Source organism: Eptesicus fuscus, chromosome 19, assembly GCF_027574615.1.
Source record: "Eptesicus fuscus isolate TK198812 chromosome 19, DD_ASM_mEF_20220401, whole genome shotgun sequence".
In the NCBI taxonomy this organism is placed as follows: Eukaryota; Metazoa; Chordata; class Mammalia; order Chiroptera; family Vespertilionidae; genus Eptesicus; species Eptesicus fuscus.
The window spans coordinates 1,630,763-1,652,958 of record NC_072491.1 but is presented as its reverse complement, the minus strand read 5'-3'; the positions used below and the strand labels follow the sequence as shown (position 1 = coordinate 1,652,958).

The 22,196-nt window shown below is 58.9% G+C and overlaps 1 protein-coding gene across 3 annotated transcripts in view; it reads right to left on the bottom strand.

Annotated features, from left to right (window-relative positions):
• Positions 1-247: 247 nt before the first annotated feature.
• The window catches only part of PTK2 (protein tyrosine kinase 2), an 81,876-nt gene continuing 59,927 nt past the window's right edge, over positions 248-22,196 (bottom strand). For 2 of the 3 annotated variants that reach the window (XM_054708716.1, XM_054708715.1), the window contains 9 exons: positions 18,991-19,077; positions 16,638-16,775; positions 15,928-16,059; positions 8,597-8,659; positions 5,814-5,853; positions 5,423-5,529; positions 2,062-2,217; positions 1,435-1,515; positions 248-1,255 (listed from right to left, as the gene is read on the bottom strand). In XM_054708716.1, the coding sequence (XP_054564691.1) occupies positions 1,043-1,255; positions 1,435-1,515; positions 2,062-2,217; positions 5,423-5,529; positions 5,814-5,853; positions 8,597-8,659; positions 15,928-16,059; positions 16,638-16,775; positions 18,991-19,077 (1,017 nt within the window). In that variant the 3' untranslated portion in view covers positions 248-1,042. Of the gene's footprint in view, positions 1,256-1,434; positions 1,516-2,061; positions 2,218-3,184; positions 3,194-5,422; positions 5,530-5,813; positions 5,854-8,596; positions 8,660-15,927; positions 16,060-16,637; positions 16,776-18,990; positions 19,078-22,196 lie in introns of all 3 variants that reach the window. The other variant, XM_028132801.2, reaches the window with a different exon arrangement.

Genomic DNA, 22,196 nt, shown 5'->3' with positions numbered 1-22,196 from the left:
GGCTGGAACGCCAGGACACCAGCACCACCCGGGCCGCCCTGGCTGGACAGTGCTCCGACCGACCGCTGCCGCCAACAGGTGACAGCCCGGCGTCTCTCCGGGCAGCAGCCTCCACGGGTCTGCAGGCACGGAAAGAAGGACGGACAGTTACCGAGAGCTTCCTGCGTGGGACCTCACCGGACAAGTCACCGGGAACTGCCCATGTCTGAAGGAAAAGAAAGGCCACCGCACCGAGCCCTTTACGGTAACACCTGTTTAATAGGTCAGAGTCACTGTACAGGTCATCATATTCTTCCTGAGAATAACTTAGATCCCCCAGCAAACCAAAGGGAGGGCGCAGTTCTCCAAGGGCCTGCCTGGGCAGCGGGCGGCCGCCGGCCCCCGCCCTGGCCTGCTGCCCGGGAAGACACAGAGGAAGGTCAGTGCGCGGCGGCGGCGGCGGCAGGGCAGTCATGGCTTTCCTCTCTCGGTATAAATTATAGAAAAGGGGCGGGAGGCGCTGGCACAGCGTTTCTGCTGAGAACATCGCTACAAACTGGCTCGCCGTTCCGTGAAGAGTCCGTGCGCTCCACGCCGTGCCCCCCGCGTCCCCCAGGCCCCGTGAGCGAGAGGCCGGAGGCGCGAGGGCTGTCGTGCTTTTCTAGAACGACACGTCATCCAGACACGGCGCTCAGCCTCGCCCTCCGGGACGTGGTGGCAGCACGTGCAGCCGAAGGGCGTCTGCCCACAGCGGGGCCCAGTCCGCACACTGTTCCGGGCCCCCCTCCTCCTCGCGCTTCTAGCAAGTCCGGCCATTTCCTGCCACAGTCTCCGCACGACCCTAACGCTTCTCCCGGACAGTTCCATTCTTAGAAAAATGCCACATTTTGGATCCGGACTTTTCTGAACACCATGATTCAAGAAACAACAAAAAATGAACCCAAATCAAAATGTGGTTAAACGCTGAGAGCTCATCCACCAGCTGTCAGTCAGAAGCGCCGGGCGTCGGGCTGCCCCGCGGCGGCCCCGCTGCTGGTGCACAGGAGTGTCGGGAGCGGCTCGCTCAGTGCGGCCTCGCCTGCCCCAGCATCTTCAGTCTGGCCTGGTCGATGACGTCCAGCAGGTTCTTGGCGTCCACGGCCAGGGCGTGCGCGGCCGTCAGCATCTGCTTCTTGTACTCCTGCTGCAGGCTGGTGAGCACGTGCTGCTGCGCCAGCCGCATCTTGCTGATGAGCTCGCCCAGGTCCGAGTTGAGCAGCTTCTGGGCCATCTCGACCTGGAGGCACGGGAGGGGAGCCCAGGGAGCGGGTCAGGGGCTCACCCCTGCGGCGCCTCCCCGAGAAAGGACAGCTGGGAGGGTCACTGCACGGCCGGGAGCCCGGCCAGTTTAAAGGGCAGCAGCAGGGACCGCCCGCGTCCCCCCCACGAGCCCCAGAGCAGGCGTGCCGGGCCTACCTCGCGGTGCGTGCTGGCCGGCAGGCCGGGGATGGTCTCGTCCACAGTGGCCAACAGCGTCCGCAGGGCCAGGCCGACTTCCTGAGGGACAGGACCACACAGTCAGGTCACACAAGGCCTCACCCGCAGACCAAGCTGTCCTTCCAGTTATGACATTTCTGCGTTTCTTGCCCTCGTTCCCTGAGCCCCACCTTCTAAGTTCCGAGGCAAGTCCCCCGAAAGGCTCTGATCTGACACCAGGGCTCGACTGCCCTGGGGCGCGGGGTGAGGAGACACTCGCCTGAGGAAGGTCCGGGGAGAGCAGGGCTGGAGCCCCGTTTTCCTTGTCACCTGGTACTCCCACCCACACTCTGCCGCCGCCTGCCCGCCCTCCTGGGTCAGACGTGCCACCTGCCAGTGCCGCTGAGGGCGGGCGACACACTCTCAGAGTGCTCCCTGAATCCCTTCTCCCCTGGGAACTTTCTAGGGCCCAGGAGGCCGGCAAAGAGGTGTCATGGCTGCCACAGGCCTCGCTGGCCAGTCTCAGGCCTGTCAGCAACTGTGGAACGCCTGCCGCTCCAGGACATCCCCACCCAGGCGCGGGGCCAGGAGCAGCCGCCCCGAGGTCGGGACACGTGACGGTCTCACCTTCACCATGGGGACGTACTCCTCGGGCGGGGCGGGCTGGATCTTGCTGGACATCTCGATGACCGCCTTCACCAGGCCCGTCACGTGCTCGTACACCCTGTCGTTGGAGCGGTCCAGGTTGGCCGTGGGCGGGGGGCTGATCTCCTGGGGCTGAAGCTGCCAACACAGAAGCCCGTTACCTTCTGCGTCCCGGGCGGCGTGCCACGGGGCTCGTTAGGGAGCGTCTTTAAAAGAGATCAAAGCAGATGAAGACGGACTCTTGTTCTACGGGGTCAAGTTCACTTGGAGGATGAGTGACGTGACTCCGAGTGACACACACACGAGGTCCTCCTCTCTCTAACTTTGAGCTCAGTTAAAGGGGATGAGGGGGAATCACACACGATACCAAAAAGCCCCTGATTCTCTCAGACAAGCGATTCGATGCCCCCAGAATCATTCCCCCGGGGAAGCGTGCGCACGTGCCCGCGGGCGTTCAGAGGGGCTGCTAAGGGCCAAGCGCTCTGCATTGGACCAGCGATGCCCACGGGGCCGAGTCCTGCAGCAGGGACTCCACGGCGCAGCGGCGCCTCAGGCCGCCTAGTGGGAGCTTCCCTGGCAGGTGACAGAGCGGACACCATGTGTGCAGACGCAGCTCAGGTGAAGCCGTGCTGGTGCCGGAGCCAGCGCCGCGCTTCCGGGGAGCGGCGGCTCAGCCCCATAGGCAGGGCCCGTGAGGTGGCCGCCCCGCGCCGGGCACCGAGCTACACAGGCCTCTGGGGAGTCTCCCAGGGTCTTTCAACAGCGAACGGCTGCCCTGGCCCCACGGCACAGCGCCGTCTCCCCAGAGACTCAATTCAGCACAGTCTGGGCCGAGTCGCTGCTGCCTGGGCTCGGCTGCAGCGGGAGGCGCCCTTTCTCGGGCCGCTCTGCCCGGGGAGCCTGGACTCGGTCCCCATCGGGCTGGGGGCGGAAAGGACAGTAGTCCCCCTGCAGAGGTGCTCCTGCCTCTCGCTCTGGGAACGACAAATGCTGCTGCTGCTATGAACAAGCCAGGAGCCCCCACCCCCCGATTTCTGGTCCAGTCACATGCAGAGCGCTGGGTGTGATACAGAGCTGGACAGACACACAGACAAGATGTGCTTACCCTCCACGGCTATTGTTGAACGGAAGGTGAGGAAAGGTTAAAGGGGTTATCAGAGAGAGGGAGAAAAGAAAAACAGTATTAATACAGGCAGCAGACAAACCCCGTCCACACGAGCGGGCGAGCAGGAGCCCGTCGGCCGGCTCTCAGCCGCTGCGTCCGAGCAGAGCCGCGCACCCCCAGGCACCGCAGTCCGTGGGTCTGCCACACACACGCCTGTTCCCACAAAATGATCGCGGAAACAACGTGCGAGGCCCGAGAAGGACAATCTGCCAGCTGTGCGCGGACCAAAGACCAGGGCCCTCAAAAAGGGGGAGGAGGCTTGTGACCACTGAGCCCCTGGGCCTCCGAGTGACTCAGGAACCGCACCCCTGCCTGAGCCCGAGCCCCAGCCCCAGCCGCCGGAAGTGGCCGCACCACACAATGCACTCCTGGGCCGGGCTGGGCTTAAAGACGTCAGGAGCCTATTTTAAAAACAAAAGCAGAAACCCTTCTTTTGAAGCAAGTCTCATGGTTCCTTCCTTAAACTCGTGTAACTTACTGCTTTTCTCTGCAGCCTGAAGCAGGGCCCCGGGAAAGCTGGCTGGGGAAGCGGGGCCGTCCTCTCCTTACAACTGTCTGAAGCAGGAGCCGGGGGTTCAGGATTCTGCACGTCTCGGCCCACTATCTGCCCTGTGCTGTGGGGGCACGAGGGGGTCCCCCGGGGCTGCAGCGCCCTGCAGGGCCCTGGGAGGGCAGGACCCGTGCGGCCGGGACGAGGTGAAGGGGCTCCCCGAGGAGCCTCCGGCAGAGCCCCGCCAGCAGCACCGGCTCCGGAGCCGGGCAGGGCAGCGCCTCCACTGCGTTGCCTTTGCCACTCCCGCCACAGCAGTCCCGGTGCCGTGAGGGACACTCGCAGCGACACCTCCAAGCGAGAGCTTGGACGACGTCTGTCGCTGGTTTCAATGCCGTCCGGACGGGTCACGAGCGTTTCCGTGACCACAGTCGTGCTCTCAGCTGATGTGACAACCTGCACCCAACTGCTGGCCAGCGGGCAGGACGCACGCTTCCCACTGCTGCTCCCGCACACCCCGCGTTCCCACATGAAGGACGCACGCGATCCCGGTAAGACTCGGGCTTGCTCCACACCCTACGCGAAGGGCTTCTTCACACGCCTCCCCTGCCCCACGCCACACCCACCGTGAGCGCCGCACCTGCCAGGCCCGGCTGCATCGGATCTCCTGCTCACCTGCTGTCCCTGGCCCACCAGCCACGGGGAAGCCTGCGCACTAACCCACTTCCCCCCTCGTGTGTCAAGGACCCGCGTCAGGAAGGGCTGTGGGCTGTGTCCTCCCGTCTCTGCCCGAGGACACCAGGTGTGCTGCCAGCAGCCCTGCCCCTTACACGGCACCACAGGGAGAGCCCCGCCCCTTACACGGCACCACAGGGAGAGCCCCGCCCCTTAAATGGCACCACAGAGGAGAGCCCCGCCCCTTACACGGCACCACAGGGAGAGCCCCGCCCCTTACACGGCACCACAGGGAGAGCCCCGCCCCTTACACGGCACCACAGGGAGAGCCCCGCCCCTTACACGGCACCACAGAGAGCCCCGCCCCTTACATGGCACCACAGGGAGAGCCCCGCCCCTTACACGGCACCACAGGGAGAGCCCCGCCCCTTACACGGCACCACAGGGAGAGCCCCGCCCCTTACATGGCACCACAGGGAGAGCCCCGCCCCTTATATGGCACCACAGAGGAGAGCCCCTCCCAGGGGCCCGGGAGCCCAGCACGCCAGGGCCCTGCTCCCGCCCCGGGCGGGCGGCGGGGAGGGAAGGTTTGGAGCCACGAAGTAGCTCCTGGGCGTCAGCGCCTGAGCCTCGGGTCCCTGTCCGGGCGGCTCCGCGCAGTGCAAGCTGCTTCCACAGGCCGTTCTGCTGGGGAAACAGCGGCCTCTCCACTGAGCCACATGGCGGGCTGGAGCCGGGCCTGCAGGTCTCGCCTGCGTCCTGATTTAATCAGTTTTTAAAACCAGAAGCCACCCTCTGCCTGGCCAGAGAAGACGTGTTGGGACAGTCAGGAGCTGAGCGAGGCCCTGGGTGGGGTCTGTCCCAGAGGAACGGGAAGGATCCCGGGAAAGCGTGTTCCTGACTCTCCGGGGTTTGGAACCACCCTGAGCTGCAGCCCACGGCTGCCGCCCCGGCCCCGCCCGCAGCGCAGGCTCATCCGCCAGAGCCCGGAGCAGAGCCAGCTCCCCGCCCACCTTGACGCCCTCGTTGTAGCTGTCCCCGGGGCTGCTGAGGCTGGCAAGGCTGCCCAGGTGGCCGGGGGCTCCGGGGCGTGGTGGCTTCTTTGGTGGAGCTGCAGGATCTGGAAAAGGGAACACGTCTCATTAAAGAACACGCCTTCACAGAGCGCACGCACATGCACGCACACGAACACGCACACGCACGCGCGGCCCTACTGGTGCCCGGTACGAGGTTCCCTCTGCAGCCTTCTCGGCAGGGGCTGCCTTTGGGAACCGTCACAATCGCTGTGGCTTGCAGAGGGGACCGATAAACCATGAGGTGTTCCAAAGCTCAGAAACGTACACATGAAAAGCCGCTCCCTCCATGTTACCCAAACTGCTGGATATGGTTTCTTTCTCCGCTTACCTGGCTTCCCCACCGGCTGGTAAATGTGCTGGTTTCCAGTCTGTGGGACAGAAAGGTCGGTCAGCGCGGCAGCGTCACGGCCGCCCGCCCTCGCCTGCCCCCCCCCCCCCCCCCGGAACCGGGTGCTGAATGCTGGCTCCAGACACCACCGAGACGAGGCAGCTGCTTTAGGCCTCAGCGGGGGAGGGGCAGGCAAATAAGCAGGTCATGCTAACGGGGACAGAAGGGCTGCGACAGCGCGAGCCTGGGGGACGGCGATGGCCAATTTGCGATCCTAAGAGCCCCGCCGGGTGCCGGATGTGGTGCAGTCAGCTTCCCTGGCCGGCTCTGACCGCCATCCTGACAACGATGGACAATGCTGTCAGAGCACTGGGAGCCTACGCCCCCCGGGGCCATGTCCTTGTCTCCCCAAGCCCTGCGTGTGTGGGGACCGGCTGGGAAGGCGGTCCTAACCAGACCAACTTCGGGCTGGCAAGCGGCCATCACACTTCCGACCACCGCCCCCAGGCCGCGCCAGGCAGAGCAGCTCCTCAGAGCGCCCGCTGCGGGAGACCTGCCTGTCTGCGCACTCCGGCTGCGCTGCCCTAGGGGCCCCTCTTCAAAGGGCCTGCCATCGCGCCCCCCGCGCCGCACGCGGACGCCAAGCCCTCGGAGCCGGAGCTTCCGGGCAGCACCCCGGACCTGCCGCTCACCTGCTAACACCTGCCCGCTCCGCACCAAGCGGTGGGGGAGCGGCACCGACAGCAGCAGCTGCCGGGGGAGGGCTGCGAGCAGGCCGGGCCCAGTGACAAAGGAGCTGGGGCTGGAGGAACCCGAAGGTCAGGCCCTTGAGAATGTGACCCCGTGCAGACCTGGGGTGGGCAGCGGAGGTGTGACAAGCCCACGGGGCCAGAGCAGCTGCGGAGGAGTGAGCGGCCCAAACTTTAGAAACAGACATGGCTGTGCTGACCCGGCCGTAACGCGCACACATTTTAAAAGGTTTGAAACATAAAGAATGTTCTGGTTGACTCCTAGGTAGCAGGAAAGTTCAACAAACTAGGATGTTCTATTCTCAGGACGTTCTTGATGCATTCGGCAGTGTAGGCATCAGGCACTGTGCTAGGCAGGCACACAGCTCTGCCTGGAAGGGCAGGCCTGCGGGAGCCCCTGCCTTCAGAGCGTGCTGGGGTGACTGCGTGGACCCGTGCTCTGGCGGGACGTGTCTCCAGCTGGGGGCCTGCGGACTCTCTCAGCTGGGGGCGGCTTCCGTGTCCCATTCGTAACTGAGGCGAACAGCTCACAAAGTAACGGTGCTGCCAACCCGGGTCCTAGCAGGGAGTGCAGGTCGTTGTCCTCTATGCGGCTGAGGGCCGCCCCCGCCTGTTCTCAGGCTCACCAGCCTCAGCCGAAGGGCTGCCGGCAGCCGCAGCACAGCTCACAGCCTGAAGGCGGGGAGCGGCAGCCGCGGGCAGACCACGGAGCCACCTGTAGCTGAGGACACGGTCCCGTGTGCACCGCCCCAGGAAGGAAGCCGCCACAACCTAAACCGCCGCGGCAAGTGAAGAGGCCGCCCGGCCAGCTGGCCGCCTGGCGTCTGACGCGGCAGCGGGCGGCTTTGGGTGCATTTCCTACAGCCTCGGTTCGCCCACCTGTGGGTGTGGGTGTGGGTGTGGGTGTGAGCAGTGCTGCCTTCACGGGGTGCTGGGGACGTGTGGGGGGCAGGACGCATGCAGCACAGCACCTGTAGGACGAAGCGCCTTCCCCACCAGGTCGGCCCACCCTTCCCGTCGCCCAGGCCTGGGGCAGCCTGTGCTACGAGGTCACGCGTGGCCCCTTCCTGTGTCTTCGTTCCACGGAGTGTTTCTGCCGCCCCTCAGCCGGGCCGACCTCAGCCGTTACTCGTTCCTCCACACCCGTCTGTGCTGCCGTCGCACACGGAGCCCAGCAGCTTTCCTCACCAAGCTCCCTCCTGGTCACGTTCCCACAGCAGGTCCCGGGACGAGGGCTACATCGTGCCGAGCCTCTCTCTCCCTGTGATTCGGGACAGAGTGCTCACGCACAGGAGGAAGGGGGACGTGTCAGGCGGCGGCGGATCACTGACTCCGTGCTCGGGGACTAAGGACGCCTCCCTGCCTGCAGGGCCCGCCGCACCAGCGCCTTCCGGGGCTGACACTGAGCACGCCACGCTCCCAGGCCCGCCTCAGGGCAGCGGGGTCCCAGCGCAGATGGGACAGCTCCTGGCCTGTGCGTGTCCCGATGGCAGCCGACGGCTTCTGTCTAACGGAGCCGCTGGTGGACACTGGCGGGCGTAGGCCCTTTTCCTGGGCGCTCCTTTCCGTGAGAGAGAAAGCTGTGCTTACTGTAACCACACACCCGCTGATGGAGGTCCTAACGAAACATTTCACTCCTCTCCCAAGACCAGGGGAGTTCCAGCAGGGCCTAACCTACTGGATGAATCGTAAGCTGGCTCCTTGAGGAGGATGTGAGGCATTTCCCCCGACAGCGCCGAGGAAAGGCCTTCCCTGCAGCAAGTGTTCTGCGATGGGAGCGGCTGTGAGCGCGCAGTGAGAGCGTGAGAACGTAGCGGACTCAGCGTGTGCGTGTCAACATTAGTGCGTGTCCCTGCTTCTCCAGGCGCAGAGCCCAGCTGCCCACGGAAGAGACGGCACTGGTGGCGGGGTGGAGACCTCCGCGTCTGAGCAGGGACACGGGGTGCGGGGCTACCACGGCCGCTTCGCCCACAGAGTGGATGGCTGGGTTCGGAGGCGCCACGACAAGGACACAACAGCCCACGTCCTGCTTACCGGGCCCTGGAGACTCCCGTCCTCCCTGTCCACGCTGCCTCGGGAGAGCCGCACGTCGGGTTTCTGAAGTGAAAACAGAACCAAACAGCTTCAGTCGGGGTTAAGTCCCTTCCTTTTTCAACACAGCTGTCCTCAACTAAGGAGAGGAGATTAGGCCCCAGTTTTGGAAAAATTCTCAAAAGCCAGAGACGACAACCCCTGGTCGGCGGCCCAGAAAACCCCACGTGCTCCCAAATAGGGTTGGGCCCGCCCCCGAGCCCGGCCCCTCCTCCGGCAGCAGGAGAGCCTCCCCCCCCCCCCCCCCCCCGCCCCCCCGCACCCAGGAGCCACCAAGGAAAGGAGCAGCGCACTCCCTGCGCCCGGAGGAGCGGCGTGGACCTGGCTCTGCCGCCGCAGCGGTCGATGGTACATTTCCCACAAGCACCCAGAATACAGACACCAAACAGAGAACTGGTTAACAGAAATGAGCTCACCACGTCACACGCACTAGAATAAAGGCTGGGTCCACACCACCGGGCGGCAGCCTCCAGCCACCAGCGCGCTGCCCACCACACCGCCCCCTCCTGGGCCCACGCTCCCAGGGAGCCCTGTGACCACCGCGATCGCTCCCCGCCAGACCAGAGCGAGCTGCCGCGAGCCCGGCTGTGCAGCTCTGCACCGGGCAGGGCCGGCGCCCAGGACACGGCCACAGGCACTGCTGGGGCGATGGAGAAAGGGCTTGGCCTCACTCTTTTTAAAGGCACGTGTGCACAAAAGGGCAACGACGTCACAGAATCTGCAGCCTGACTGAACTAATATTGGCACGTGACTACGTTATTGCCACATCAGGTGTCCGATAAACCAACACCTCTCGTTCGTGGAACACCTGGGCCATTTCCACGTTCAATGGTGGTAGCAGGCTGTGGGTGACTGTGTACAAACCGAGCTGAATCCCCGATTACCTCCCGGGCCAGAGCTCTAGGAATGGAATTACTGAGTCAGAGGTCTCAACGTTTGGAAAGTTCTGGGTATAAGTTGCCAAACTGCTCCCGGCAGGGGAGTTTACCTGCTGGGTGTGAGTCTCTCCCCATATATATGTCCCCCTGTGCTGTCACTCAAGACTCGGCCAATTCCAGGAACAAAACGCTACGCTGCTGGGGTTGCGCCCCCCTTTCTGAAAGAGAACACCTGTTTCTTCTCACTAACCCAGGGGTCCTCAAACCTTTTAAACAGGGGCCAGTTCCCTGTCCCTCAGACCGTTGGAGGGCCGGACTATAGTTTAAAAGAAACTATGAACAAATTCCTATGCACACTGCACATATCTTATTTTGAAGTAAAAAAACAAAACGGCAAAAACACCCGCCTGTGGCCCGCGGGCCGTAGTTTGAGGACGCCTGGTCTAGACGCTCGGCCCGTGAGGTCAGAGGCCCTGGCGCGGCGCCCCGCTGGGTCTCAGGACAACAAGTGGGGAAGAGCCACCTGCATGACACCCCAAATCCACTCTCTCCCGTGAGACGGAGCCCATGGGTGCCCGGTGCTCAGCCCGCACTCCAGGAGCCGTTAACCCCCGCGGGCAGACAGGCCCTGCCGTGAGGAAGCGCGTGGGAAGGCAGGGGTCGCGGCGGCTCCATCAGTTCACAGGGACCGGGAGCACCTTCTCCCTGGGAGGTATGTTATTTGCTTTTTTGCTGTAATGAGAGCAACTTGAGTTCATTGTTTGCTGACAGAATAAGGAGCTGTGTTTCATGTACTTACAAGAATTACCTATTTTCTTCCCATGTGAGTCACAGGAAATGACATGCTTTCATTCTTTATACGTAACAGTTCCCTCAGGTGTACTTTCCCAGAGTGGGGATTTCAGCTGGAAGGGAAAGGTCTTCCCCACGCGTCCTCTGTGTGAGTGGCCATGACCGAGCTCCCCGTGGGCTGACAGCGCCTGAGCGGAGCCCGCCCGCCTCGAGCAGCGACCACAGAGGGAAGAGATGGCTCTTCCCTGCTCCCGGGTGAGGCGAGTCTCCCGTTCCCCGCCCAGGACACTCCAGACCCGAGGACAGGAACGGCTCCGATAAAGGAGGCGGCTACAGCTGACATCTTACACTGACAGGTACAGACGTAACGTTGGGGGCTATGTGGTTATTGTCCCCATCGTGCAGCATCTTCTGGTTTTTATTTAGGTACAACATTTGTGACAAAGTGTACACATGTTCAGTGTAAAGCTCAACACATTTTCATGTATGTGTGTCCCTGCCTAACACACCACCCAGATCAGGACAACCCAGCAGACTCCCGCCCCCCCTGCCTTCGCCCGGCCACAGGGACGAGTGGCTGAGCTTCACGTATGGACTCAATGTGCGCCCGTGTCTGCGAGACGGCCCCTGGGCTGCCCCGTGGCGGCAGCACAGCACCTGCTGTGTGAATCTTGCCTATTTCGTGGTCAGGGGCAGGTGGGTTACCTCCAGTTCCTGGCACCACACGGGCGCTGCTGCCAGCAGGCTGCTGCGAGCAGGCGCACACACTCCCTCTGCTCAGCAGCAGTGAGAGCCAAGGCACTTCTGAGGTCCTAGGGACACGGCCACCCACAGGCCATCTCGGTCTAGACTCCCCCGTCACTGTCCCTCTGAACACTTCATGTTCAGACTTTCACTCCACAGTCGCGCCAGCGTGAACTACACTGCTTCGCCTTCGAACCTGGCACCTGATGTCAGGAGGAAGCACAGGGGGATGTGGCCTGGCCCAGAGCCAGAGCCAGAGCCAGAGCGAGCAGCAGAGCGGTCTGCGGACGGGCTGTCCTGGGTCGGATCTGAGAGGAAAAACAGCTCAAATATGTACTTCCTGTCTGAGGACACAAAGCAGGCTTTATGGAGGCAGGCGTTCTCATTTTAAAATTAGACTTCTGTCTTGAGCCCAGTATCACATCAGAAAACTCCTGTGCGCACAGTGACAAAAATAAGGAACAAAGGTACTCTGTGTGTAAGTCACCCCCGACCGGGAAGAGTGCTGGGAACAGCCTGGGACTGTGCTCTCACCCAGATCTGCATTCTGCTGGCTCGGAAGGACACAAGCTGAGCAGGGATGGGAGAAGGGAGTGGGCATGCCACCACACACAGGTGCCGTGGGTCCCGGCTGGGTGACCTTGGGCAAGAGGCTGCCACTGCCGAAACCGGTTTGGCTCAGTGGATAGAGCGTCGGCCTGCGGACTCAAGGGTCCCAGGTTCGATTCCGGTCAAGGGCATGTACCTTGGTTGCGGGCACATCCCCAGTAGGGGGTGTGCAAGAGGCAGCTGATCGATGTTTCTCTCTCATCGATGTTTCTAACTATCCCTCTCTCTTCCTCTCTGTAAAAAATCAATAAAATATATTAAAAAAAAAAAAAAAAAAAGAGGCTGCCACTGCAAGAACGTGTGCTAATGGACACACAGATCTGGGGGTCCTGGCACACCACAGTCCTCAAGAAAAGGCAGGAGCTATTATTAACAACTAGGGGCCCGGTGCACAAATTCATGCACACTGAAAGGAAATTAATTAGAAAAAATATTTTAATATCGCTATTCACCCTTTCTCTATAATAGAAGTGTCAACCAAATTCATGATAGACAATGACAGATGGAAACACACGCATGTGATTGGCGCCAGCAAGAGCTTTATATGTATTGTGCATGTGCGAGTCAACTTAGCCTTTTATATGTATAGAATAAACTTGCTTAGTTAGACCTGCTTTCTGATGTAGCTAAACTTTTTCCAGCCCCGTGAAGCACCCCAACTTCTCTTTCAGGTAATTGTCAGCAACACAGCAGTAAATATCAACACAAAGCAGATTATTATTGTAGATCATGCAGGGAGAACAAAGGGTAAAATATTTAACTGCAGCAGTGTTTGACTATATTCTGTGCAGTGAGAAAACCTGAAGTCATTTTCAAGGTCCACCATTTCTTACTTCTTTTCAGTCAGGTCAAGTTTCTAAACTTTCTAAATCTCCCTTTTCCGGCTAATGAAAAGAAAATAGGATTCTACCGAATCTCCTATCTACCTACTCCAGGACTTCTGTGAGGATCAAATGAGATGAGGCATAGGAAAACGCTTCAGACATTTGGTTAAAGTGTGAAATGTTTGCACCTGGCGATAAAGCAAGCTGTGTTCCTGAGCTGAAGAAACCCCCCAGGAGGCTAGTTGCCAGGGAGAGAAAATCGGGTGTTGCTACACTGCTACATGACGTCATTACCGGGCGGGGCTGGGCTGTGGGCTGCATTTTGTGCACGGGGTCTCAGCAGCATTGGCTGCGATTTGGTGGGGTGTCACTCTGGGATGGTGGCGGGGCCTGTGTCCCACTTGAGGGAAGCCGAGTGTTGCTTTGTCAGTGTCAGGTCGGTGGTGCTGTTTCTTTGTCAATGGCCAGTGCGCATCACAGCAGCTCCTGCGTTGAGCGTCTGCCCTCTGGTGGTCAGTGTGCGTCATAGAGACCGGTCGGACGGTGGAGGGACACTTAGCATATTAGCCTTTTATATATGTAGATGACCATGCAATCATGCAAGCCCTGAAAACGGGATCTATTCGAAAAAATCTGGGAACTATGGCTGAGAAGCAACTTTAAGAGTTAATTTTTCAAGTAGAAACCTGACTCTGTCCAGGCTGCATAGCTGATGTTACTGGGGGCAGCACTGCTCCCCAAGCAGTCTGAGGACCAAGCGGGGCGGAAATGATCTGTTACCAGGCCAGGAGGAGACAGAACAGAAGACAAGAATCTTTAGAAATTTCTAGAGCCATCTGAAATAGTGTTAGGTCCGTTGAAGTTCATAATGAAAAAGTTTGGCTTGTATGTTGTATATCTTTTTGAAATTTCCCTTTTCTAGTAACTGGGTTTTATTTTCCTTAGCCAGGGCAGCAGGTGCACAGCTCGGACGACACCAGAGGCTGGCCCGCCGCGCCGACAGCAGGACACGCCTGCCTTGGAAAGCGCCGCGGCCTAAAAGGCGGCATTTACGACTGGCAGGCTCTGCGCACTCCAGGGGCTGTTAGCTACCTGCTAACGAGAGAGAGTGAAGGTTCCCTTGTGACAGCCAATAAATCCAATAAAAGGCTCTGCAGCTCCTGAGCAGCGATCCCCTCAGGCTCCTCTGCAGAAACCTTTCGAGAGTAGCCAACCTCGTACTCCATCTCTTCCTCAGCTTGGGGTCAGGAGCGGAGGAGGTATTCTGGGACTGTCTGCAGGAACGCTGTGTCATAGGAGGAACTTTGTGACACATGACCTAGGAGTCTAGGTTCTCACCAATGTAGCTCATGGCAGCGATGGAGCTCAAACTGAGGAAGAGCGAAAAAAGCCCTTTGAAAATTAGGGGGGTGCTCCTCCCTCCACTGCTCCCATGTCACCCTCACCCCCCTAGGAGGAAAGCATTACCCGCACTGTATGGCGGGCCTGAAGTGCTTCACAGGCTAAGAAAAGCATGAAGAGAGAAAACAATGCAGGGTCCCAGTAACGAGGATTTTTAATTCTCCCAAGTCTAAGTTCTTTCCCATGATGCCGGCTGAAAGGACAGTCAGGATGGGAAGGACCTCTGAGTGCCAAACTGCTCCGTTTCCCACCACCGCCAGGCCCTGCCCCCCCCCCCCCCCCGCCCCGCCTGCATGGCCCGAGGCCCTGTGTGGTCTGCCCCCCTTCGTTCCTGCGCTCTGGCCTCTATGGCTCTCTTTCCAACCCTCAGATGTACTTGGCTACTTCCCAGCTCGCCTTGGGTCCTTGCACTTGGCGTGCCCTCTCCCTGGAATGTTCCTCCCCAGATCTTCTGGGGCTGTCACTCGTGCCATTTTAGCCGCTCCGCCTCCCCAGTGAGCTGGGGCTGTCCCTCCCTCTGTGCTCAGTGGCTCTGCCACAACGGGAGGCTGACCCAGGAGGACAGGAAGAGAGGAGGGGCAGAGGAGGCTGGGCGGGTCATCCTGGGCTAGCTCCTGCAGACTGGACACCAGAGACTCAGGATCAGACCTGTATTTTAGGAACATCACCGTGGCTGTGGCGGGGACAATGCTGCAGAGACCCCAATTAAAATGCCCATGCGGAAGGAAGGCTAACTGGTCCCGTCTCCTCGCTCTCAGTCCTGTCATTGGAGGCGGCCCCGCCTTGACTGCCTGCTGCTCTCAGCCCCACCACCCACGACATGGCCCTAACGAACCAAATCCATAGGGTGGCAATCACTCACCGCACCTTAGGAACCAGCACTGTGCGGATCCTAAAGCCAATAAGCGATGACAAGAAACACATTCTTCTCACCGATGAGCATCATCTAACTCCCAATGAAACGCCGCAAACAAAATAAACCAGGCCTGCAAAGAGGGGTCACCTATGACTGAAGAGGGATTTATCTCTGGGATGCAGGACTAGCATAAACCCAAGCAAAATGCTCCAGGTAACTCAGGTTAAACCTTTTAAAGTTTTCTTTTCTTTTTCTTTTTTTTTAAATACATATTTTTATTGATTTCAGAGAGGAAGGGAGAGGGAGAGACAGAAACATCAATGATGAGAGGGAATCACTGATTGGCTGCCTCCTGCACGCCCCCTACTGGGGATGGAGCCTGCAACCCGGGCAGGTGCTCTTGACTGGAATCGAACCCTGGACCCTTCAGTCCGCAGGCGGACGCTCTATCCACTGAGCCAAACCAGCCAGGGCTAAAGTTTTCTTAAAAACACCACCACCACCTCAATATATTTAAAATGTACAGGCACAAATATACCAAGTTATCCTTAATGGAGCAAACTATTAGAGGCCCTACCTTTAAAAGCAAAAGCAGGGAAGCCAGCAAGGAGCTACTTCACACTGAAGTTGGCAAGAGACGCCCCAGGAGGGAAGGCGCACGTGTCTAAGAAACACCGAGTGAGACGAAGAGCGACAGCTGTGCATTCGGAAAATCCAAGGGAACCGGCCACCGAGATTTCACGTGACCGATACCGGAAGACCCAAGACCAATTCCTAACCACCAACTGCACGTGCACACACAGAAATACACAACGACAAGTTCAATGCAAACGAGACACCAGTCTCTCAGCGACAGGCAGCTTAAGTGGCGGGCAGCAGGTTATCACGGAGTAGACAGGCGGGCTGTCCGTGCGCAGGCTGACACCTCGGGGAGCTGTTTCTGTCAATTCGGTGGTAACACAGAAGCCACAGAAATGCTCACACCTCTGAGCCTACAAGGCCACTGCTACCCTCAAAACTGATACTGAAGAAGTGACTCCAGGAAAGCCAACACCCACAACGGCCATTTCAGGAAGCGGATGGGAAGCCAGCTCTCCTGCTTTGGAAGAGGGACCTATGCCCCAGACCCCGCAGGCTAAGGGTGGAAGGACATCTCCGAAACGCAGTTACCAGAAACCTCTCCTCTTTCTCCAGCCAGCGCTGGTCCTCCTCCATCTCCTGCTGCTGCCGGATCAGCCTCTCCTCCATCAGGTGTGTGGGCAACACCTGTCCGATCCCGCGCAGGTCCAGTGCCGCAGGGTCCTGAGGGCAGAAACGGCACGGCTGCTCGCGGGTCTACTTGGGATGCTCTCACGTGTTCCCTGTCTTCCCAACAAGGAAGCAAGGTGGTGGGGACAGGTGGCGTACACGGCTTGTGGGAGCGACTTTCCTGGAGGCTGTGAGTTGATGCGTGCCAAGCATCTTCAGAAAGTATACAATCGCTACGCTCAGCGCCACCGGCAGGCAGACACTTGACGGAGGAAGTGAGCATCTGCGCACAGATGTGCCGTTAGTCCTAGCGGGCAGTGGAAACCGTCTGGGAGTGAGCAGGACCCCACGACAGAGGCGACAGCACTGACGGCTCGTCTGCCTGCTCCTTCCTCAGCTTCAAGCCAATTCCATTCAATCAGGGGTCTGCCTTCCAAACGAAGGGGCTAATGCTGGTGGCGTCTCTCCTCTCTTTAATAAGAAAGATTCCCAGCAAGCATCTGAGTAAAAGGAGCCTCCTGATCTGAGAAGTAGGTTACCAAAATCAAGACACCCTAGGATTTAGAAGGAAAAGGTACCTGGGGCAAAGCTTTGTCAGTTAACAAACGGAAGCCTGAGAGCACCCAGCTTACCTCCACGCTGGGCTGCCACATGGACATCTCCTGGGGTCTGTGATTCCACGAATCTGTTTGGTCCAAAAGGGATGCCTGTCCCGGGTACATGCTGCCTGCCATGGCTGGGATTCCGTGTGAGCCAGGGTAGCCAGAGACCTGCGGGCGAGTGAGTGGTGGGTCAGGTTCGGACACACGAGTTCTGCAGAGTCTGCGCCCACGAGAGAGGAGGTGACTTGGGCTAGAGAATGCTGTGGGGCTCAGTTCGCAGTCACCTTCCGGGCAAAGGGACCTTGCAGAGGGATGTACATGAGGAACTTGAGACAGGGGCGGACCTGACGTGACCTCAGGGTTCCTTAGAGAGTGCAAGAGGGAAGCAGGGGGCGGGGGAGGGAGACCGACTAGTGAAGATCAAGAGCGCCTCACCAACTGTGGCTCTGAGGGTGGAGGAAGGCCACAGCCGAGGAACGCAGGTGGCCCGGGGAGTCTGCACTGAGGCCGCAGAGACAACTGCGCAAACACGCCCGCAGTCAGACCCTGCACTTCCTACGGCCTCGGAGGCCGTCCACAGGCTGCGCCACGCACTGCCAGGGAGCCCTTCCCGCCCGGCCCACAGACTAAGCCCAAGGCTGTGCCCTGGTGAACAAGGGCTGGCAGTGGGGTGGGTGGGTGTGTGTGTGTGTGTCAATCTTCAAGTCCTAACCAAGGTGAGTGAGCCCGACCCTAGGAGACAGCCAGCTAGCCGTGGGGAACAGCGGCAGGCAGGAGGAAGATGAGGCTGTTTTCCTGAGCTCCCTCCCTCCCTCCCTCCCTCCCACCCTCCCTCCCTCCCTCCCTCCCTCCCTCCCTCCCTCCAGAGAAGACAGAAGGGCCCTGCCCTGTTCCCAGGGCTCATGATGGCCTGGGCTCTCGGTCACATCTTTAATGAGATAAAGCACAGCCCAACAGCCACAGAGCCTTCAACAGAGGTTTTGTGTATCCGTCAGGCCTCCGGGCACTGACATACCAATCCCCTCCTGACAATATGGAATTAGACTGCCAAATGAGACATATAGATAGTGCTCACAGTTTACCGAAGTCAGTATTTAATGGTAAAAATTCTGCTAAACATAAAATGCTGTATACTCTTACTGTATTTGGTCAGAAAGGACATATTACTGCCAAGGAACAGTCAGGGATTTTCACGAATGCCCTAAGGCAGTTCTCTCCATACCTCGCGTGTGGCAGGACCAGAGGAGCACTTTAGGCTCCAGAGGAGCCTGAAACACCGCCAGGCAAGGCCCGCAGCTGCGCTCACTTCCAAAGCAGGAGGGCTCCTCACCCTTTCCGCCAGGATAACACAGACGCCGACCTTGACTCCTGGCCTCTGCTGTGCGCGCTGTAGCAGGCGCTGAAAGTCCAGGCGAGTCCCTGTCCTCAGGGGACCCCCACCTCTAACAAACACACACCAGAGCCCAGCCTGCAAGCGCCATGGCCGGCGCGCCCGTCACAAGGCGAGGACCCAGCTCTCGGCACCCGAGCGCTCCCTCTCTGTGCCGCCATGTTCTCTCGAAACATGGGTCCGACCCCTGCTGGGTCCGACCCCTGCTCAGTGCCCACTGAGCCCTGACTTCCTGCTCTTAGGAAGAGCGGACACCTTCCCTCGGAAATCCACACCACCATGACTGACTCTGCTCTGGGCCTCCTCTCACGCGTTCACTTCTCTGCGCAGGTTTCTCGTCTGCAAGCCCACCCTGCCCTCCACACCGGCCCATCTGGCAACTCATCTGGGCTTTTTGTTTGCTGTGTTAATCCTCACCCAAGGGTATTTTTTCCATTGATTTTTAGAGAGAAGGGGAGGGAAAAAGAGGGAGAGAGAGGGGAAGGGAGGGGGAGGGAGTAACATAGACGTGAGAGAGACACATCAATTGTTTGCCTCCCACCACTCCCCGACTGAGGCCAGGGATTGACCTGCATCCCAGGTATGTGCCCTTGACCAGGAATTGAACCCACGACCCTTCGGTGCATGGGCCGATGCTCTAACCACTTAGCACACCGGCCAGGGCTCATCTGGCCTTTAAGGCACTTTTGAACCTTATTCTTGGCTCCCAGGAGAACTGCCCAGTGGAGGGGGCTCTGCAGAGCGGGTGCCTGCTGGGTCCTGTGCTGAGGGAGCAGGCGGGAGGGAGCAGACGGGCACGGTGGGCCATGGGACCCTCCCCCAGCTGCTTTCAGAGCAGTGAGCGCTCAAGCCCCACATGAATGTCAGGACAACGTGCGCCTTGACAAGACTCCTACGCACACAAGTAACAATACAGACACACAGCGTCCTTCCCGATCCCGAGCCGTGCTAGAGAAGAAGAGAACAGATCTTGTCTCGGTGAGGCCTGCGTACCTGGTAATGGTTGGTCTGCACCATGTGCTGTGGGCTGGGATAAAATCCTTCACTGGACCGCGGACTAGGATAACCCGGCCTGCTGGGCTGTGGACAAACCAACAGAGCATCACATGAATGGGTGTTTTGATTACTTTGTAAATCATAAATCCTGGTTTTATTGAAAATAATAGAAGAAGGTGTTTCTCTAAAAGAGTTTACTTAGAAAGAATGACAAAAGGTACCATGACATCTCAGAGGGGTTAGAAATAGTCTTTTCAATAAACGATGCCGGAACAACAGGCATCCACATGTGAGCAAATGAAGCTGTCCCCTTCCTCACAATATCCACAAAATCAACTCAAACGGGGTCGTGGTCTAAATGGAAGAGCTAAAGCTATAAAACTCCCAGAAGAAAACAAGGACAAATCTGTGGGTTAGGGAATAGTTTTTTGACTATGACACCAAAAGCTCAAGCAACAAAACGAAATAAATAAATAAACAAACTGGCTTTCATCAAAATTAAAAGCTTTTGTGTTGCAAATGGCAGCATTAGAAAGCATTAGAAAAGTGAAAAGACAACCCACAGAATGGAAGAAAATGTTTGCAAGTCATCTATTTGGTAAGAGTCACACCCAATTATAAAGGACAGGTGTCCCAGTTACCAGTGGGCAGAGGACTGGAGTGGCGCGGGACGCCGTGCGATGGCCAATGAGCGCAGACGTGAGAAGATGCTCACACCACTCAGCCTCGAGGGAAAGTGATGCTGGACACCCATCCTGCTCGGCCACTTCCTGGTGGGTGGCCGGGGACAGAGCAGCAGGCTGGCCTCTACTTCCTCACCTATGACATGGGGGTGGCGCTAAGCAACTCGGAAGTCACTCCCAGATCCAAACTGTTGGTGAGACGCCTGAACTTCAAGCATTTTAATCCTTGGAACAACCGTGGATGCCGCTTTTTGGTATTACAGCTGAACTCAGCCGCGGTGGGCGACTGGCCACACGGAACTGGAAACTCTGCCGCCAGCTGTTGCATCACAGCCTCTGCCGTCTCTGGGCTGTGAGCGCGCCTCTCCCGCTCATCACGGGGAAACAACGGAGAGCCGAGCACGCGGCTCTTCAGTGTCCACATGTCAAAGCACCCCGCAAACGCCGCGCACTGTGGGCACCACCCACGCTCAGCAGGTTGGCTAAGAATCGCAAAGCTACCAAGGTGATGGAGATATTTTTCCGAATTCAAATTTTTGGCTGAAAATGTAAAATTTCTCCCTGGCAACCAATGTTATCAGTTGTTTTCCTTGGTGAGACAGTCTTGCTTCTTTCTTTTTTTAGAAAATGTCTACCAAACGCACAACTTGAACCGCACGGCACACCTGCCAGCTCTCCCTCCAGGAACCCGGGCTGCCAGGCGCAGCCGCATGGAAACCACTGCGGTGACTCTCTGGCCCTGACAGCCTTGTCCAGGGTTTGCCAAGCTCCCTCCTGAAGGGCCAGAGAGTGAACACGCTGACCTTTGGGGCCACACAGCAGCTGGACCACTCAGCTCTGTCTGCGGCAGTGAAACCAGCACGGACATCGCAAAAGAAGCTGCAGTTTGTTCCATTCAAACTTTAACGAATAAAGTCGGGCAGTGGGCGACAGTTGGCTGACGCCTGTCCTAAAGGGCAGCACAATCTCTGATTATGGAAAAGAACCTAAAATAGGCCCTTTGAAGCACCTCCAAAAACAGTGGGTGTTTAAAAATGGAAGCAGAACTGGTCTCTACTCTGCAACGGAAGAAAAAAGCCCTGCCTCCTCCTGCACCTACGAACCTGGCAGCCAGCTTTCAGAACTCGGCCGACTGAACCGTCCACGTGCCACGGGGTGAGATACAGGGAGCTGTCCAGGTGGGGGAGGCCTGGAACTCTGTGAGTTTGGGGGTGTGGGGGTGCATTACTTGGCGCCCATCTGTGGGGCTGAAGACAGTGCTGTGAATGCCCGGCCACAGGGGACACAGCGAGGCTGGCACAGGAGGGAGCCTGCCCGGCGGAGAGCCCGCGGTGAGCTGGGAGACCGCCCGCCCCAGCCCTGGCCTCCGGCAGCTGTCCCGAGGTAAGACAGGCACGCTGTGGACAACTTGGGGGCCTGAGAGGCTGAGAAGTGGGGCGCACAGCTGTTCTGGGGGGCAAGGAGGGATTTTCTGTTGTTAAACTGGGAGACGGGGAAACGTCCTGGCTCCAACGCGAAGCCACTGCAGTGACTTCCATGGGACAGGCGCCGGCCTCCTGCCTGGCCTTGGGTCTCCATTGCTGAGGAGGGTGCCCTGTGGAACCCCCCTCGGGAAGTCTGGGGAACTGTGCCCGTCCCCAGCACGCCGTCAAATGGTCACAGTGCTCGCCGCTCACACGGAAAGCACTGCCCGGAGAGCAGCTCTCGGCAGAGGGGAAAGCCGGTGGCATGCACACAAGCATTTCTGGTTCACAGATTTCGAAACATTTTCAAAAAGAAATGAAGTAAAGAATGTCAACGTTTCTTAATATGTTTTTAGCCAATGAAACACCCAATCGCAGGTGATTAACTGCAGAAAAGCCTCCTGCCCATTTACTTTCAGAGGATGGTCTGGACTGGATTGATGGCGACTGAGCCTGTGCGTGAAAATACAGCCTGGCAGAGCCAAAGGGGCACCCCAGCACAGCTCAGCAGGCCACGGTGAGGGGTGGGGGGAGAGGCCCCCCTCCCCAGCACCAGAGTCTAGGTGTGAGGGGAGTGGGCAGGCGAGGCCCAAGGATGCTGCGTGAGTTCCCTCACCAACACCCCAGCCAGCAGCCGCGAGCCAGAAAGCGGCTCCAACCCAACCCAAGCCGAAAGGAGCAGGCGGGCGGGACGGACTCCTGCTGAAACAGAGCAAAACGGAAAGCACTCGGCCTAGGCTCAGTCCCTCTCCTGCCTTCACCGTGACTTGATGCGAGCGAGCGAGGTCCCTGACGCCAACAGAGGAAAAGCCTCCCCAGGGAGGCTGCTCAGTCTGTGGCTGGGGGAGGGGGAGGGGAGGAAGGGGGAAGGGCGGGAGACCAGAAAGAGCATTTTAAAATCATAGCAAACGAATCTAATCCAAGTGCACAGAGCGCACCAGCAGGAGCAGACAGGAAACCACCGCTGGAGTGAGAGGGTCACTCTTAGAAGCCCCGTAGGCATGGCTTCCCCTCCAGGCAGCTGCCCACCCCAGAGGCGCAGAGGTTGGGAGGAATG